Genomic DNA, 18,426 nt, shown 5'->3' on the forward strand with positions numbered 1-18,426 from the left:
GGTTTTCGATTGAGCTGCGAGCCAGAAATGCACCGCTTCTTCCACTGTTTCATCCAAGGTAAATCGACGGCCCCTTAATGCCTCTTTGAGTAGACCAAACAAGTGGTAGTCAGAAGGGGCAAGATCAGGATTATATGGAGGATGAGCCAGTCCTTCAAAGTTGAATTTCTGGAGCGTTACAGCAGTGTGGGCAACAGAATGTGGACAGGCATTGTCGTGCAACAACACAACACCTTTTGACAGTAGTCCTCGGCGTTTGCTTCGAATTGCAGGCTTCAGCTTGGCAGTAAGCATCTCACTGTAATGCGCACTGTTTATTGTCATACCCCTTTCCTCATAATGTTCCAGTACTGAGCCTTGTGAGTCCCAAAAAACCGTAAGCATCATTTTTCCTGCAGATGGTTGGGTCTTGAACTTTTTTTTGCAGGGCGAATTTGGATATTTCCATTCCATACTCTGCTGTTTACTCTCCGGCTCATAATGATGGATCCATATTTCATCACCAGTGATGATTCTGTCTAAGAATGTGTCATCTACGCAACACGACAGTACTAGCAACATAAACAAAAATGTAACTAAATTACAGATAATAATTGACTTACCCTTGTAATTTTAGCTGGGAAACAGGGTAAAACAGGGCCCAGAACTGTAACTCCAGTAGTTTTTAAGATATGTGATGTAAACAAAATTCTGGGTCGAAAAACAAGTTTTTTTTAGCTATTGTAGTACAATAGCTTTGTTAAATGAGTAATAAATGCAGAAAATTTAGTAGCAAAACTTTAGAGAATTTAATTCTGAGAAAATTAATGTAAATAAAGTCAATAAAATCTTTTAAAAATCTGTTTTTTATTGAAGCAGAATAGATGAAAAATAGACAGAAAATCTTATTCTTAAATGATGTCACACCAAACATTAATGTGAAATCTATGTTGGAAACTAGTTTTCCAACAATTTGTTTGCATAGTAACATGTGGATTGTCTTCACTTCATAAATGATTGTTTTTGGAATTGAAAACTCAGTTTCTCAAAAGTGAGCTCATAAAAGTTGGTTTCATTAGTAAATAAAATTGACTTTACCGTATCAGCGTTGTCTAGAAGCCAATGACACAAGTTTAACTACTGGAGATAAACTATTAGCTCCAAATTTTGAACCTTCTGCAGCCAGAAATGAAAGTATAAAGATTTCCTTTCTATAGGATGCTTCATACTTTTTCTTTGACAAACTAATGCGACATGTAATTCGTCTCATACTAGTGCTTGGGTTATGCTGAATGTGTTATTCAGTAAATCATCGTGTTGATGATTTACTTGCATTCAACAGAAAAAACGAACATGTTTGAAATGACCCTTTCGTTCAAAAATGCTGATATGCCGAAGAATGTTTATTAGGTACAGAAAGAATAATATGATTTTCTATGTATTTTTTGTCTGTTTTGCTTTAATAAAAAACTGATTTTCAAAATTTTTTATTTATATTTTATCGGTGGTATTTACATTATTTTTTTTAGAATTAAATTCTCTATAAGTTTTGTTATTAGATCTTCCACGTTAACAAAGCTATTGAACTACAAATGTAAAAAAAAAACTTTTTAGACACTGAATTTTGTGTTTTATGTCAGATATCTTAAAAACTACTGGTGTTACAGATTTTACAGCCTGTTTTATCCTATTTCCCAGCTCAAATTACATAAAAACCCACAAACCTTACTTCTTAGATTCGGTCTCAAAAATTACAGTAGGGCTTCTTTTTATTACAAGAGCTGAAATCCGAGCAAAATCTTTCGCTAGCTGTAACTGGAAAACAAAGCATCTCCAGATCTATGTTTATTTGAACATTTTTATTACTTTCACCAGTAAAACATATCCTGAAAGTTTCTCAATTTTTTGTGTGGGACACTCTGTGTATAAGTATTTAAAATTAATTTATAGACACTGAATAACCCAGGAACTGTATAAAAAACTGGCGAACCCACTGGAACTATATAAATCAGTAACTGTCAGTTATTATAACCTGAAAAATATTTATCTTAATCAAATTATGAAAAAATTATCGAAATTCAAATTCTTAAATCTTTATTTTAAATCAAGATTTAAGAATTTGAATAATCTTTTCACAAAATGAAAAAGACAGTCACTGCATGATAACTGTTTCTTTTTATGTAATAAATCACAGGATTTTTGTAAACAAATAATACTAAGATCACTCTTTCTCATTGCCACATTAGGTGAAGAACCATTGTCTGTATCATTGGAATGGCTTACAAACAAACAAGCTTTGTAATTACAGCTGATTATAAGGCTTACAAAGTCAGTTTAGAGGAAGCTTCTTTGACAGCTAAATTGGTTTGTACATTGACCAGGATTACTTTGTGGCTAGGAATCTAACAACAAAAACCGACATCCATGTTATTACTGATAATCATCCAGTGTACATAACCCACAGCACAGTATAATGTTGAATACAGCCACCAGAATAAGTAATTTAAAATCGAGCTACGTTAAAAAGTTATCAAAGTAAATTAAAAAACAAGAAAGCGATCAAAAAGAATTCACAAACAGATTACTTATAATGTAAAATGAGATTGACATTTTGACGGATAAATGATCATCAACAGTAATAAAGTTAGTAAAAATTAATCGCATAATGTAAAATATATACCATGAAACAATATAAAAAGCGTTTACAGATATTTATTTATATTATTATATTTCTTTATTTATACTATTTTTTCCTTATTCTTTTTAAATTTAAATTCACGTATTGTGAACCTATACCTATTGACTGGTATGTAAGTGAAAATTGTTACATTTGTAATTATAGCCTTGTCTGATAATAAATAAAAGAACATGATTTTCAGATCAAATAAAACTAACTATTTACTATTTAGTTGCAAATAAACATTTTAGTACTGTAAAATTGCATATATTACTGAATTTTTTTTACATGTATATTACAAACTTTCAGTTTTGGATAGGCTATCATATATCTCAGCAAATTAAGATAAAATACCTATTTTCTGATTGCCAGTTCAAAATTATTCACTATTCAACCAATGTAGAATAAAATTTGAATTTAACATTAAAGACTTGCTGAAATGAACAAGTGTGTTTGTAAAAGTAGTAAAATTCATAACATAATTCTCATACAAAGAGTGATAAGTCTTTGCAAAATCAAGAGATAGCATTTATATTACATTATTGAATTTGAATCTAAGTAAATACACCTGTTTATCCACTTGTTTTAATTTGGCTTCATGTTTTATAATAGTTAAATCTTATAACTTTTGTATTACGGGTTTACCACTAACCAATTAAAAAAAAAATTTTTCTTGCTCAGCTAATTTATAAATTTATCATTATTCACATTTCAGATCTATGGCTGCAATCCAAGCAAAAGTTAGAAGAGAAATAGAAGCTGAGAAGGCAGCAGCAGCAGCTGCTGCTGCTGCAACTGGCAGAAATGTTAGCCATGATCTTAAAGGAACTACAGATTCAGATGAGCAGTTACCATTAGCACTTGCAGTTCAGGGTGTTTACTTTCGATGCCCCTTAATAAGTATGCATGTTATTTTTTTATCCTATTATTTATTGATTCTTTCAGTTTCAGAAGTGACTTATGTTCATTGATTTTTTAATTTTTTTTTTTTTTTTTATAGTATATGATAGATTTTCTTTTTTAGTATTTTAAGATGAAAAGAAGTAAAACGTTTTTTAAACTGGAATGGAAATAAATTTTGTTTCACAATTTTTTTTTTACTAATTTATTTGAGGCATATTTTTTTGTTAAAATTGTTCTGTCATATCATGTTGTAAACCTCTTGGTAGTTAGTCTGGTTCAATCTCAGGCCAACCATTATTGATAAAAATCTCCATTAATTGAATCCCAGCAGTTGATTTCAGCTAAGAATTAGTTTATTTGCAATTATAAGTACCTATGTCATAAATTGAATTTGCCCCATTTATTTGTACAATCATTGAACAGTAGTCACAACTAATTGAAAGTGATTCATCTTTACTGTTCACCTAATTAATGGGGAATAAAATAGCAAACTTTTATTTCTCTTACTGTTTAGATTACTATTACCGTTCAGATTAAATTATTTTATTATTCTAATCCAGCCAAAAGTGTCATTACTGTAGACTGTAGATTGCATTATTGTAAACTGTAGATGAAATAATGTTGATATTTCATTTACATTTTCTAAAGGTTCACTTTTGTTTGTTTTTATTATGTTTATAGTTGGTGTTAGCACAGAATGATACAAGCTTACAAAAAAATTCTTCCCTACTTTACAATATCAGATGTGAAAATTTTATCTGCTTGCTATAAAACAGCACAACAAAAGTTTGTCCTTTTATCTTTTGATTTTTTCCATTATTTCCATAAATTGGTTATTTTAAATTACATTATCACTAAAATTTTATGTAAATAAAATGATTTTTTTTTCTTTCATTTATGGTGTTTAAATTATCAGTATCCAAGCTAGAGAATATCACTAATCCTATTATATACCTATATGGCACATGCAGATTCACTAAGCTAAGAATTACAGGGTGTAATTATTCTCCCCTGGACATAAATAAAAATTGTGAACTTAACATATGTTTATTGATGTGTATTTACATTGTGTAAAATTGAATGATTATTATTTTTAGATAATTTTGCTGTGAATCTCTTAAATCAGTTGTTTTACTTAATTAGTTACTCTGAAAGATTCATTAAAATAAGTATTTGTTGTTTTTGGAGAATGAGTCAAAGTGAAAAACAGGAAACAGTTCTGCGTGTTTGCGGTCTAACCAGGATATTGAGAGACTATCAAGCTGAAAATTTTTTATAAGTATAATTTATTATTCTAGAGACATATAAACAAAATAAATAAAAATAATAATTACTATAATAATAGGAGTAACAATGATGACACCATGATTGCAATGATGATGATGGAAATACATATATATAACATATAAAATAGTAATTCAAATAAAAGGACAGGATTTATTTAATGAGAATTAAATTAATAAATACCAAAATACAGTCCAATTTACTAAAAACATTATAATAATCACTAGAAACTAATATTTTATTAACAAGATACACTAGAAGAGTCTAAAGTTCATAAAATTCAATTTTTGCATATATTATTACTTTTACTGCTTATAAAAGAATTGCTTTACACTTCCTCAGTGGATGTAATACTGTTACTATCACTACTGTTTACCTGTAACTCATTGAACAACTTCTTGTATTCACCCACCACTGTCCATACTTGAATACTAGTGACTTATTCTTCATATGTTACCACGCGCTTACTGATATCACTGTTATCATGAATACACGGAAGATAGCCTTGCAGAACTACTGGCTCTCCATTGGTCCCTGGCAGTATTTTTATCCACTGGTCTACAGAACCATACCAGACTCATCTCTTCATTTGCTGAAGTGTAATAATTTTCATTGTCCATACCTTTGTTTTTTGTGTAATTTCATATTCTGGTCTGTTAACCCTTCTGAGACAAGTGTATTTGGAGGTGCCATTGTCTGTATTACAAAGAACAAATTGTAACATGAACAAGTTATTCTAAGAAAAGAATCCCTTTTAGTTCCTTCTAAATTCTTCTTTTCATTATTATTTTCTTATTTCTTTCTTCGTAATTGGAAGAAATTCGTTATACTGGTCCTGTTACAATGTATACTGTATTTATTAAAATCAGTAGCAAGTACTAAATTAAGTAATCAATAAAATTAATAGTAGTCTATTACTATGAAAATAATAAAAGGTTGTACAATATACAGATAATGAAGTTAATAAATTTATAAATATATATAATTAGGAAAAATAAGTTACGGCTTTAAAGCCAAAAAAAGCATATAAATATTTTATTATAAGAAAAATGTAAATTAATCTTAGCAGTATATATAAACTAAACTGTGATGATTGTGACATCACCATATATTTTCGTAAAAGAAATCAATCAAACATTTCTATCAACAGCTGAGAACATTAAAAATGAAAATTCAAAGTTCTATAATGAGGCAAAACATTTTAATTTAAAAAACACAAATTAAAAAATATAAAAAATAATATAGAGATAATTGAGATCGTTATCATTGTATAAAGTGTACATTTCAGCAGATGTGATGATTTGTTAAAATTGCCACATTTGCCATTTTTTGAACAACGGATTATTAATTAAAAGTTTATTGGAAAAATTATTTTTATAAGGTATTTATTTAAAAAATTCTATTTAATAAATTGTTACATATCTGTTTTATGTTGTAGGTGATGAAATTTTATCAAAAGATGAGTGGAAGTTAAAAATCAAAGAATTTTTGTATGAACAGTTGTGTGAAGAGCAAGGGTTAACTGCATGTTTGATTATTCATTCGTGCAATAAAAGTCGTGAAAAGGTTACGTATTAGACATTATTATATCAATCTTTATTATTTAAACATTGTTTTCTATTTTAGCATTTTAAACATTTCACTATTACATCAGTAAGGAATATCAGATCTTCTTTCTATTATCAGGCAGCATTTTCTATTATTGATAGTGTAATGTGTAAGCAGCTTTTAAATGAAATTCATTGAATTATGAGTCAAATTTCAGTAGTCAGTCACCAGCTTCAGTTACTATTTACTAATTGAATTGTATTCATTTTTCATAATTTTTTTGTATTAAATTCATTTTTATTCTTGCTGAAGTTGAGGATAAAGGTGTATTCACAATATAAGTGTAGAAGGAGTACCACTTGCTGCAGTTGTTTGATTGAACAGGTGAGTTTACATTTTTTTTATAGGTTTAGAAAGGCTGCCTGTTAAGAGGGATGATTCAAATGTTAGTTTATTTTTAAACTGTAAAAAAATGTTATTTTTAAATAAATTCAGTTATTAATTGCACTTCCATATGAAATATAAAAAATTAAACATTGTATATAGCTACGCTAAATAGCTTAGAGTGTAATAATATTAGCAGAACGTGTTTGAAATTAAGAAAGTCAGTTTTTTCTACACAATAATAATCAGATTTACTTAACTTTTTGCAACCAGTTTCATTATTTTTCAAAGATCTCTGGGTAAGGGAAGATATAAACAAATTTGAATGAATTTACATCATGCCCCTTCATAAAAATTATACATTAAAATACGCAATTTACTTTTGTTTATGCATTTAATCAGGATAATTGAGATTCAGTGTCAAGGAAAAAAGTGTTTTTTAAAAGATTATTTTATCCTTTTCCGTTTTTAAAATTGCATTAGGATTGTTTTAGGCTTAACCCTATGAAAAAAATGCATTCTATGCATGTTTCTAAGAAAGGACAATTCAGTTTCTCTTATTCAAAAATTCATCTAAAAATAATATTCTGATTCTCATCTAATAAAAATTAAGTAAATAATAACTATATATCTTAGATAAAACCAGTTGGCACATGCACCCAATAAGTGCATAAATAAATCAAACTTTTTAAACAAAAAATGATGTAGTTATAGAAATGGGTTTAGCTTACTTATTTAAAAATTATTCTGTATATATTTACTACTTTAATCAGCCAGTTGGGACACATTACTAACAGCTGTACTTATTAATTATCTTATTAATCAGGATTATTAAAGATCAATGATTAAAAAACAATAATAGAATCTACACCATAATAGCCCTGCTTACTTGGAAACAGTATTACTGAATGGTAAGTGTTAGCTTAGATTTTTTAATTTAGTTTGTGATCTATTGTTGTAAATATTACATACTTTGATTACAAAATTTAATAAAAATAACCGTAGAGACTTCATGGCCAGTGTATTCTGAGAAAAAATCACTCTGAGATTTTATAGCAATATATCCAAAGATATAGAGTATATGAAACTAAATTATAATTTACTTCAATTTTGTTGTGGTTGTAGTTACTCAGTATGTTTGGGTAGGTTTAAGGTACTGTTTATTTATGTTTGTAAATAAAAACTAAGTTGTTTGTAAATTAAACTAAGCAGATATATTTTATATAAAATATTTTGAAACTGTTGAATAATGAAACGGTAAAGAACAAAAAAAGAATGTGAACCAAGGAAATTTACTGTTTTTTCCCCACATTGTCATAAAGTTTAAGAACAGAATTGTGGATTAATTCTCAGAATTAGGGAGTCTAAAGTAAGTAACTGTAGATGAGGAAATAAAATTAAACTGACATCTGTGTTCATATTTTTATAGTTATACAAATGAACATTCATTACTAGAATATTGATGAAAATTAAGGTTGGATTTTTAATATAATAAAATCCAATGTGAGTTGAATAAATCATTGCAAAACATATAATCTATTTGATTATATATAATATGATTAACGATTTTAAAGAATGTTATTTTATATCGATTATAACAACTTTGTGGTTAAGGTAACATTTTTATAATATTTGAAAACTTTGTATGAAAAAGGTAATTTTCTTGTACATTTAATATCTTATTCATTTTAAGGTGGAACAGTGTGTGGAAACATTATCCAGATATTTAGAAAATATAATTCAGAATCCTGATGAAGAAAAATATCGTAAAATAAGAATGTCAAATAAAGTATTTACTGAAAAAGTGTCAGGCATGGAAGGTGCAATGGAATTTCTAAATGCTGCTGGATTTAAATATGAAATGTTACCTTTTCAAGATACTCAGGAGCAGTTTCTTGTATTCTATGAAAGTGAGCTTCATAGCATTGATAATCTCACTGTAAGTAGCATATTATTTTTATGAGGGAAGATCAGAATTAAGTTTTTCAACTTTATTAATCTATTTACAAAGAAAGGGCTGTGCTGAAGGGTTATTTAAATGAATCAATAAACAGAAACCATTTAAAAAGTTTACAAAAAAAATACTTAACTCTAAAATTAATGTAGAATTTTAAGTTAAACTATAGATATTATATATATATTTTTCTATAAGTTGTGTTTCTCCCTCATGTGTCATGAGATCTGGTTAATGGTGAGGGTGCTTGAGTGCTCAGGGATACAGAGTAGCTGGACCGAAGGTGCAACGGTATCACAGAGGTATCTTTTCAGAGCCAGGTTAAGGAATGATTCCTGAAAGAGGGCAGCAGCTCTTTCAGTAGTTGTTAAAAGCATAAACGGCCATATCAACATCACTCAATCTTCTGAGTACTTTGCAGCTGAAAGTAATGGGAAACTACAGCTGTTTTTTTACAAGAAAATGTAGCTCTCTGTGTTTTCATGTAACAAAGTTGGAGGCGCCTTTCTTGGTAAAATATTCCGGAGATAGACTAGTTCCCCGTTTGGATCTCCGGGTGGAGACTACTAAGAAAGAGTCACCAAAAAATAAAAAAATAACATTTTACACTTGTAAAGTACTGTACTAAATGATAATTTTGTAATTTATTAGCAGTTTTACCAGTAAAATTCACTTTTTAGAAAATTGCTTGAGGCAGCCGCGAATGCCAAACCTGCAAATAGTGAGGGATTACTGTATAACAGTACTCTCTTTTTTTTATTCCTTTTAATTATTTACTCTAAGAAATCATGATCAAGTAGAAGAGATGAGTCAAATAAATACCAACATAATGTTTTTTTGTGGTCATCTATTAGTCAGGTGAGAGGTTCACCTGAGAGGGACATACTTAGCAGTTTTATAAGCAGCTATTATTTGCATTGAAATGAAATGGCAGTTAATGTCATTTTTATATGATTGTTTCATTACCTTTACTTAACCAGCAACAAATTCAAGAAACCATTTTTCTACATGCTGCATGTCATCATTTTCAGGCTATGAACAACTTTAAGATCATCAAAAATTTCAGTCTGCATTCTATTTACAAAAAGGAATAAACTTTCATATATATAATATATATATTAAAATTATATCTTTCCTGCAGAGTAGCTATAGTTGAACTGCCTAGTTAGGAGAAAGGTGGAGCTTGGGCTTGATTAATGTTTACACTCAGTCTTCAAGGTCTGAATTAACTGTCGGTTAACATGTTCCATACGGTTGTTTGATGTTAACAGAATTATTTGTAAACAGTTCTTATCCCCGGAGTAAAGAGGTAAGCAGTTACAAAACGACGGCTCTTGTCCCCATCCTCAAGAATGCACACTTTTACAGAGAGCTCTATTAGCATCTACATCAATCCTTTGTAGCTACGCCGTTTACTATACTATGCTGTACACTACATGAAGTATTTATTTATCTTGCCCATTCTTAACTCCGGCAACAAGAACCGTGGCTAGAGGCAATAAAATGTTTTTGAAATATATTCTTATTTTTTTGTCAAAAAAAAAAATTATGACATATTCTTGTAAAAACGTTTTGTTATTATACAATACTTTTATCAATAAACAAAAAATCGTCATTAGTAATAATCATTAGTGTTTTTTTTTGTTTTTTTTGACAACACACTTTTATTAAGAATAAACTGGTAAATACATTTAAAAATCAAATTAGAAAAATTTCAATAATAATCATTATTTTATCACTACTGTCACTGCTAAATTCACTTTCAAGTTCATAATTCTGGTCATAATCGCTATCATCACTACCAAATGGTTCACTTTCAGAGTCAGACCGCATCAAAGTTAATGCAAGTAACTTCTTTTCTTGTGAAGACATAATCTTATTTTATCTAAAGAACAAAATGACACTAACTAACTAGATCAATGGTTTTACACAAACTGAGGAGCAGCATTGCAATACTAAAATTATTGATTGAACGATCTGACAAAAATCAATATGTCTGTATTCAATGACCCTATATGAAGCAAGATGTAAGAGCCATGAGTCTTCTAATGTGCATGAATGATCATGTCTGCGTGTTTTCATTATTGACTCTGAGAGCAAGAGCCACTATAAATATATAGCTTCATAACATAAAATCGGGTCTTGGCGCTACGCACAAGAATATGTTATGCAAAGAAACAGCTATTGACCCCAGGATCAAAAACACAATAATCAATAAAATTAAGGAAAAATTAACACTATATGCCTATTATTCTTTTGGAATGCATGAAAAAACAAATAAAGCAACCCCGCTTTTGATTAAGTTATACCAAGAATTATGCCCATCACTAGTAAATTAAATTTTCTTGACCTCGAGGCCAAGAACCGTAAAGAACGTGTTAAGAGATATTTTATATATTTCTTGGCATACTGAATATCAATAAACATAATTATTTTAGTTGCTTGCTAATCAAACCGGGAATTAGTCTACTTATTCAACATAAAAGAATCTTTAGGAAAAGGTTTTGTAACTTATCAGTAAAATATTACCAAATGCAATTTTTCTTCTACTCCCCATTTTATTCATTGTCTTGAATAGTACAGGAAATTTCAGCAGAGTTTGCTTTCTGAGATAACCCCTACTCAATCACCCAAGCACCACCTGTTCATCATAAAATAGTCCAAGTAATTCGACTTGACTGTCATTGTTATAAAGTTATTGGTCTGAAGAACTGAAAATTCATTCTTCAGTTGAATACCAATTTTTTTTATTTTAATTTTTGACTGAAATCTCGTTTCTTTTGTGCTATTCAACATTCTATATTGCTCCTGGTTTGTCTATCTTTAGTAATTCTACTTCCCAACTAACAGAATTCTTCTATCTCAACAATCTTCCCTCGTCTTATTTTTATATTCGTGGTCCATCTACTACATTTCATTACTTTCATTTTGTTCTTGTTTATTTTCATGTGGTGTAGGTTTTGCATAGGCCTTCATCCATGCCATGCCGTTCACTGAATGCTTGCATTCCCATCTCCAACTATTATCAAATTTTCATCTCCTTTCATGTGTTTAACTGCTTCGTCAATTTCTTTGTATACATACTCTACCTCATCATCACCATGGGCACTTGTAGGCATATAGATGTTAACAATCATTGTCGGCATAGGTTTTGATTTTTTCCTGATTACAATGATTGTATCGCTAAGCTTTTTGAAATACTCTACTCTCTTCCCTATCTTCTTGTTCATTATGAAACCTATTCGTGCCTGCCCTTTATTTGATGCTGAGTTAATTATTTTAAAATCACCTGATCAAAAGTCATTTTCCTTTTCTCACTGAATCTCACTAATCCCTACTACATCTACATTTAACCTACCCATTTCCCTCTTTAGATCTTCTAACTCACCAACCTTTTTTAGACTTCTAACATTCTGTGTTCTGACTCGTAGAATGTTATTTTTTAATTTTCTGGTGACCCCTTCCTTAGTAGTCCTTACCCGGAGATCCGAATTAGGGACTAGTTTATCTCTAGAATATTTTACCCAGGAAAGCCCCATCATCTTTGTTACATCAAAATTCAGACAGCTACATTTTCTTGAAAAAAAAAATTTAGGTTTCGCTTGCTTTCAGCTGCATAGTACTCAGAAGATTGAGTGATGTTGATATGGCTGACCTACGCCTTTAACAACTACTGAAAGAGCTAGCTGCTGCCCCTTTCAGGAATCATTGTGTAGTCAGCAGATACCTCTCCAATGTAGTTTCATCTTTAATCCAGTTACTCTGTATCACTGTACACTCAAGCCCCCTCACCATTGGCAAAGTCTCACGATTCATAGAGAGAGATAAATTATTATACATTAGTAATTCAATTTCTTTATTTTTTAATATAAGTTATAATTGGAAATCAAAAGAAGGTGATCCAAAGACCAATATCTCTTTCTGAGTTCTGTTTTATTACATCATTACACAATTAATTTAATAATATTGTAACCTGTAGAATAAATTGGTTACTGTTAAAATTATTTTTTATGTTTATATGTGTACTCTTGTTTATAAATTATATGTAATTTTTATTTTTTACTATTGTAAATTTGATTTTTTTTTTTTATTTTAGATGTTACTTGATGCATTACGCAGTGCAGAACCAATAGGTTTACAACTTGATCGTAACTTACAAGTGTTATTACCATCTCAGGCTGCAAAACAGACAAATTTACCTCAGGATTTCTTTAAGTTAACTCCAGAAGAGCTTAAAAGAGAGCAGCAGCTTAAGTATGTCTTTTCAATCATATATTTATTTCATAGGTTACTGTTAACATTATACTTTGCTTACCTCAGGATTTCTTTAAGTTAACTCCAAAAGAGTTTAAAAGAGAGCAGCAGCTTAAGTTTGTATTTTCAATCATGTATTTATTTCATAGGTTATTGTTAACATTATACTTTGCTTAATAATTACGATCTAGTCCATAATTTATGTCATGTTTATTTAGTAATTTGCAGTGAGACTCTGGTCATGTGAGCAAACCAAATTCAAATCGTCCTTTTTCTCAGTTTTGGAGAAATTAGAATTCTGTGAATAAATTATCATTGTCTTCTTTATTGGTAAACTGTTTGATATATGAAAGTAACCCAAGTGTCCATAACCATGCAGATTATATTTTTTTTATAATCAAAGAACATGGTTTCCTGTACTTAAGATTTTTTAATATAAAAAAATCCATACTGACAGACTGGAGAGCTATGTAGCAAATTTAAGATGACTAATTTACTTTACCTAAAAAATAGTTTAAAATGGGTAGCAACTAAAAATTAAAGAAAAAATATGTACAATTAACTAAAAATAAGTAACACTGGAAATTTTCATTTTTTGTTTGTTACAAGATGTTAATATTTGAATTTTATAGTATTTTTATGTGATTTCAAGTATGTAAGTGGTTTCTTTCTATTAGGCAAAGCTTTTGGTAATTACTATTTTTTGTTGTAAGAAAAAAGTATTGTGACATTAGTATAACAATATTATACATGTAATTTCTACATGCTAAAGTCTGTTTTTGGATTTTCTGGTATAGATTGTTGTAGATAGAGGACATCAAACTTATATCAATGTAAACACGATGCACAGTACAAAACTTGTGGGTTTGTGGAGGGGGAAGGCAACTATCGGTAGCATCCTGTCTAGTGCTTTGCTTGGTTGTAATAAAGTAGTATTGTCTTTTGTTAAAACTGTATTTATCAACACTCCTTTCACAGTGTAAAATACTATCTTCAATACTACTTCCATAGTTGGTGCATTTTCAGTTAGCATTATAGTGCGTAGAATTACAGTGTGTAATGCCTCAACCAAGATCTAATTGTAGATTGGAATGAGGAGTGGCTATAAGAAGCCAAACTAAATATATTATAATGAACGTCTACAAAAATATTTCAGAAGAAAATCGCTTATATCGCTTATGGTATTAATTTGAAAGAGACATACGATGTGATGAAAGACATTCTTGAAAAATTAAATTATAACAAACATAGCTGGAACATAAGTGGTGATTTGAAAGTTATAGCTGTTTTGTTAGGTATGCAATTAGGCTATACTAAGTACATGTGTTTTCTTTGTGAATGGGACAGTCGAGCTATGGATAAACATTATGTTACCAAAGAGTGGAAGAAACGAGATAACTTAACTCCAAATGGGAAAAATATTATTAATGAGCCCTTAGTTGAACCCAAAAAAATATTTTTACCCCCTCATCATATCAAGCTAGGACTAATGAAAAATTTTGTAAAAAGCAATGAAGAAGGATAATCCCGGATTCTTGTACATCAGACAGAAATTTCCAAATGTAAGTGAAGGAAAAAGTGAAGAAGGAATGTTTGTTGGTCCTCAAATAAGAGAGTTGGTCACAGATGATGTAAGTAACTCAATGTTAAATAATGTAAAAAGTGGAGCTTGGGCTTCATTTAAAGACGTTTGCAAAATTTTTCTCTGCAAACAAAAATCCGACAATTACCACGATATTGTTAATCAACTTCTCACTTCATACAGAGCTATGTGATGTAATATATCTTTGAAAATACATTTCCTCCACTCACATCTGGATTTTTTCCCACTCAACCTTGGAGATGTAAGTGACAAATACAGTGAATGTTTCCACCAAGACATTTCAGTGATGGAAAGCCGCTATAAAGGGAAATTGGAATACTAACTGCTAGTTGATTACTGTTGGACACTAATTTGGGATGTGCCTGAGGCTATTTATAAAAGAAAAGCATCAGCAAAATCATTCTAACACAGGTATGGCCTTGCAAAATTATAGATTTTAATTATTTTACAGAAAACTGTATGCGACTATTTTACAAAATGATTTTATTTTAGAATTAGTGTTAGATCATGTTATGTTTTAGGCTAAGTATATTTCTTCTTATTAAACTTAACTTTTAAATGAAAAATTACTAATTTGTAAAAATAAAAAACGCTCTTTTAGTGTAACTGAACAATTTTTTAAAAGTATTTGTTAATGTTATCTATATGCAGTATAATTTCCGGATTATTCAAATGTTTATCCTTGTCTAAATTCATTTTACATTTGTATAATTTATAGTACAGGACCTCACAATAAATTACCTTAATTTTTAAAAACTGCGAGATGGAAACCTCTTCAAAATGGAATTTTTAGTTGGTCCCATCAGATTCCATTTTGGGGAGGTTTTATTGTATCGATGATTTTCAAAGATGTACACATCTTTAGTACATGAAAATTAAACACAATGTCATTAATACATTAATGACATTGTGTTTAATTTTCATGTACTCCATAAGAGTTATCTATATTAAATAATTTGTTAGCGGTTTTGAAAACAGAACGTAAAGATTTGGATTTTGAATTTATGCGTGAAACATTAAGAAAATTTTTACTGAATATGTATTTTAGGTGGAAAAAGACTGCTGATAACAGAAAGTTGTTAGTGGAAAAACACAACATTCATTCAAAATGCGTAAATTATTTGTAAAATTTACAGAGGTATAGAAACGATGGCCAAGTAATTATTTTTTCTGAAAAGTCCTACATTTATTCAACTCACACAAAATGTTTTGGTTGGACTGATTACTCTGTTCACAGTTACAATAAACCTATATCGAATGGACAGAAATTGATATTGGTGCACGCCAGAGGTGAAATTGGAGAAGTCCTTAATGTTCTTTTAATATTCAAATCATGTCAGAACAAGGTGATTGCCATGATAACAAGAATGCCAATAACTATGAAAAATGGCTGAAAACAAAATTGATTCCAATCTTCTATCACATTCAGTTTTAGTTTCCAACAATGCACTTACCATAATTAACAATTACACCAGGTTCCAAACTCAAATTGTAGAAAGCAAATGCTATTAGAATGGTTGCAAACTAGAAATATTCCATGCTTATCGCAGATGTTAAAAGTCCACCTTTATCAATTGGTAAAGTTAAATAAAGTGTGCTACAAACAATTTTTTTTTTTGACAAAAAATATTGGATTATTATGGTCACAGTGTGTTTTAAGACTGCCATCATACCATCCTGAACTTAACCCGATCGACCTGATTTGGGCAAGAGTAAAGAATCAGATAGCTGAAGAGAATGTTTTACCTTGGCAAAATATTGGTGAAGTTAAGCAAATGGCAGAACAAAAATTTTCTGAATTAATGGCTGAAAACTGGAAATTATGTTGTGATCATGCTTTAAAATTTGAAAAAGCATATTCAGAGATCGATGAAGTTGCAGATAAGCAAACTGAAAATTTTATTATAGTGACTAATGATAGCGATATTAGTGCCGATGAGTCTGAAATATCAGATAGCGACGATATGGATAATGTAATTGACAATGGTATGGATGGCATTGACCCACTTGACTGACTAAAATAAAACATGTTTATTAAAAAAACAAAATAATGCAATATCATAATTTATAATCTATCCAATCAATACTATCCTATTTTTCCTTTCTGAGAAATAAAATTGAGAATTTAAAAAACATTTAAAAAATAAAAGAATAAATAAAATATACAAAAAAAAGAAATTTCATTAAAAATAACAAACAGCGCACCTGGTTGCCATTCATGATGTATGTGTATTTAATGCACTGATGGAATACGTACATGCATGTGGGCACACATGTTCATATGTAATATCACAAACCCATTCTTACTCCCACCCGCCTAGCATTCCATGACCTTGCTGCTACATGGTGGTTGTGCTAAGATAAACTTTGTTCTACTCTATCTATTTGAGATTCTAACAGTAGACAACCAGCATTTTTGGATTTCATTTCCTTTGTAGTATGTTTCCATGGTGGATATTTCCTGGTAAAAGCTTCTCCTTGTTCGTCACTCACTGCTTGAAGATACGTAGGGAAAAATCTAGATGAGAATCTAAGTGGATCTTTAGTGAATTATTACATCCAAGTACGTTATAGTTCTTAAAAAACTCAATTATAAGTTAGTTATCTGCCTTTTGATTTCCAAGGTTGTAAACACAACCTTTTTAAAAGATTTACACGCAGCAATCTCACAGTCATTCGGACTCTCTTCAAATTCAATATCATTCATTAGGTTTCTTATTTATGGTCTAATAAATGTATCTTCCTTTATCTTGGTATCACTTATAGTAGGGAACTTATATTTTTTAAAGTGAAATCCAGTCCCATCACGATCCAATGCTTTAACAAAATGTTTCATTAAACCTATTTTAATATGTGGTGATAGAAGGTAAACTTTTTCAGGTTTTAATTAGTGCTATACTCCCAACATTATCTTACAGTCAATGGTTCTCTTTTTGGGAACCTTCTTTTTAACATAATGATCCTCCTATCTCTTCTGTCCCAGTTGCACAAGAAGCAATAAAATTTAATATACCAAAGTAACTACACTTTCAGGTCTCCACAGATGTTTCTCATACTAAATAATGGCATATTTCCAACATAAAGGCATATGAGCTGCTTGAGCTAAAGCGATTACTGGAATATTATTTCCAATATAAAGAAGTACTGCTTTCAAACTACACATTGAGGATTCTAAAAAGATGCCATTCATCAGGATGGTGCATATATCCCAAAGCATTTAGTAAAGATTCCATATCATTACAGTAAACTAAGACCTCATAATGGAATAAGAAACATTCAAATTCACACTGACCGTCACAGAAAGTACCTATTAATATTGTGTTGTAAAACATCCATCCTTTCAGTCATGATGATAGAATTTCTTCCAGATTCTTGGATAAGTTTAGATCACAAACGAGATCATCATTCAGTATTAGTATTAGGGTTCAGTATTAATATTTTCTAAAAATCTGGGTCTCTCTTTATCATCTGATAAATGTGCACACCTTCAACATCAACAGCATCATTTTTGTCTATTTCCATGTTTTGATAATGCTGGAATTGAAAACTGTGGACTTTGAGGCACTGGTTTTATAGTAGTATTTGTAGTGTTAGCTGTTATATTTTTTTATACTTAAAGAGGAGTCCATGAAGTGATCCTTTGGTTCTCTCCAAACTATTGTAATTGCAAATGTTATGTGATGAGATCCATTTAACCAACCAGTCAGCAGCATTACAAATAAATTGCACCTGTCCTGATCACATACTTGATATCTAAAATATAGTTCATATGATTATTTTATCAATGGAGTTATATTTTTCCTCCGAAATTTAATGTTATCCAACACAAATACAGCAGAA

At 29.9% G+C, this 18,426-nt stretch overlaps 1 protein-coding gene across 3 annotated transcripts in view; it reads left to right on the forward strand.

Moving 5' to 3' along the window:
* The window catches only part of Gint3 (GDI interacting protein 3), a 35,471-nt gene that overhangs the window by 12,461 nt on the left and 4,584 nt on the right, over positions 1-18,426 (forward strand). For all 3 annotated transcript variants that reach the window (XM_075361220.1, XM_075361218.1, XM_075361219.1), the window contains 4 exons: positions 3,372-3,556; positions 6,282-6,409; positions 8,469-8,714; positions 12,826-12,983. In XM_075361220.1, coding sequence (XP_075217335.1) covers positions 3,372-3,556; positions 6,282-6,409; positions 8,469-8,714; positions 12,826-12,983 — 717 coding nt within the window. The remainder of the gene's footprint in view (positions 1-3,371; positions 3,557-6,281; positions 6,410-8,468; positions 8,715-12,825; positions 12,984-18,426) is intronic.

This window comes from Lycorma delicatula, chromosome 3 (assembly GCF_047948215.1).
Source record: "Lycorma delicatula isolate Av1 chromosome 3, ASM4794821v1, whole genome shotgun sequence".
In the NCBI taxonomy this organism is placed as follows: Eukaryota; Metazoa; Arthropoda; class Insecta; order Hemiptera; family Fulgoridae; genus Lycorma; species Lycorma delicatula.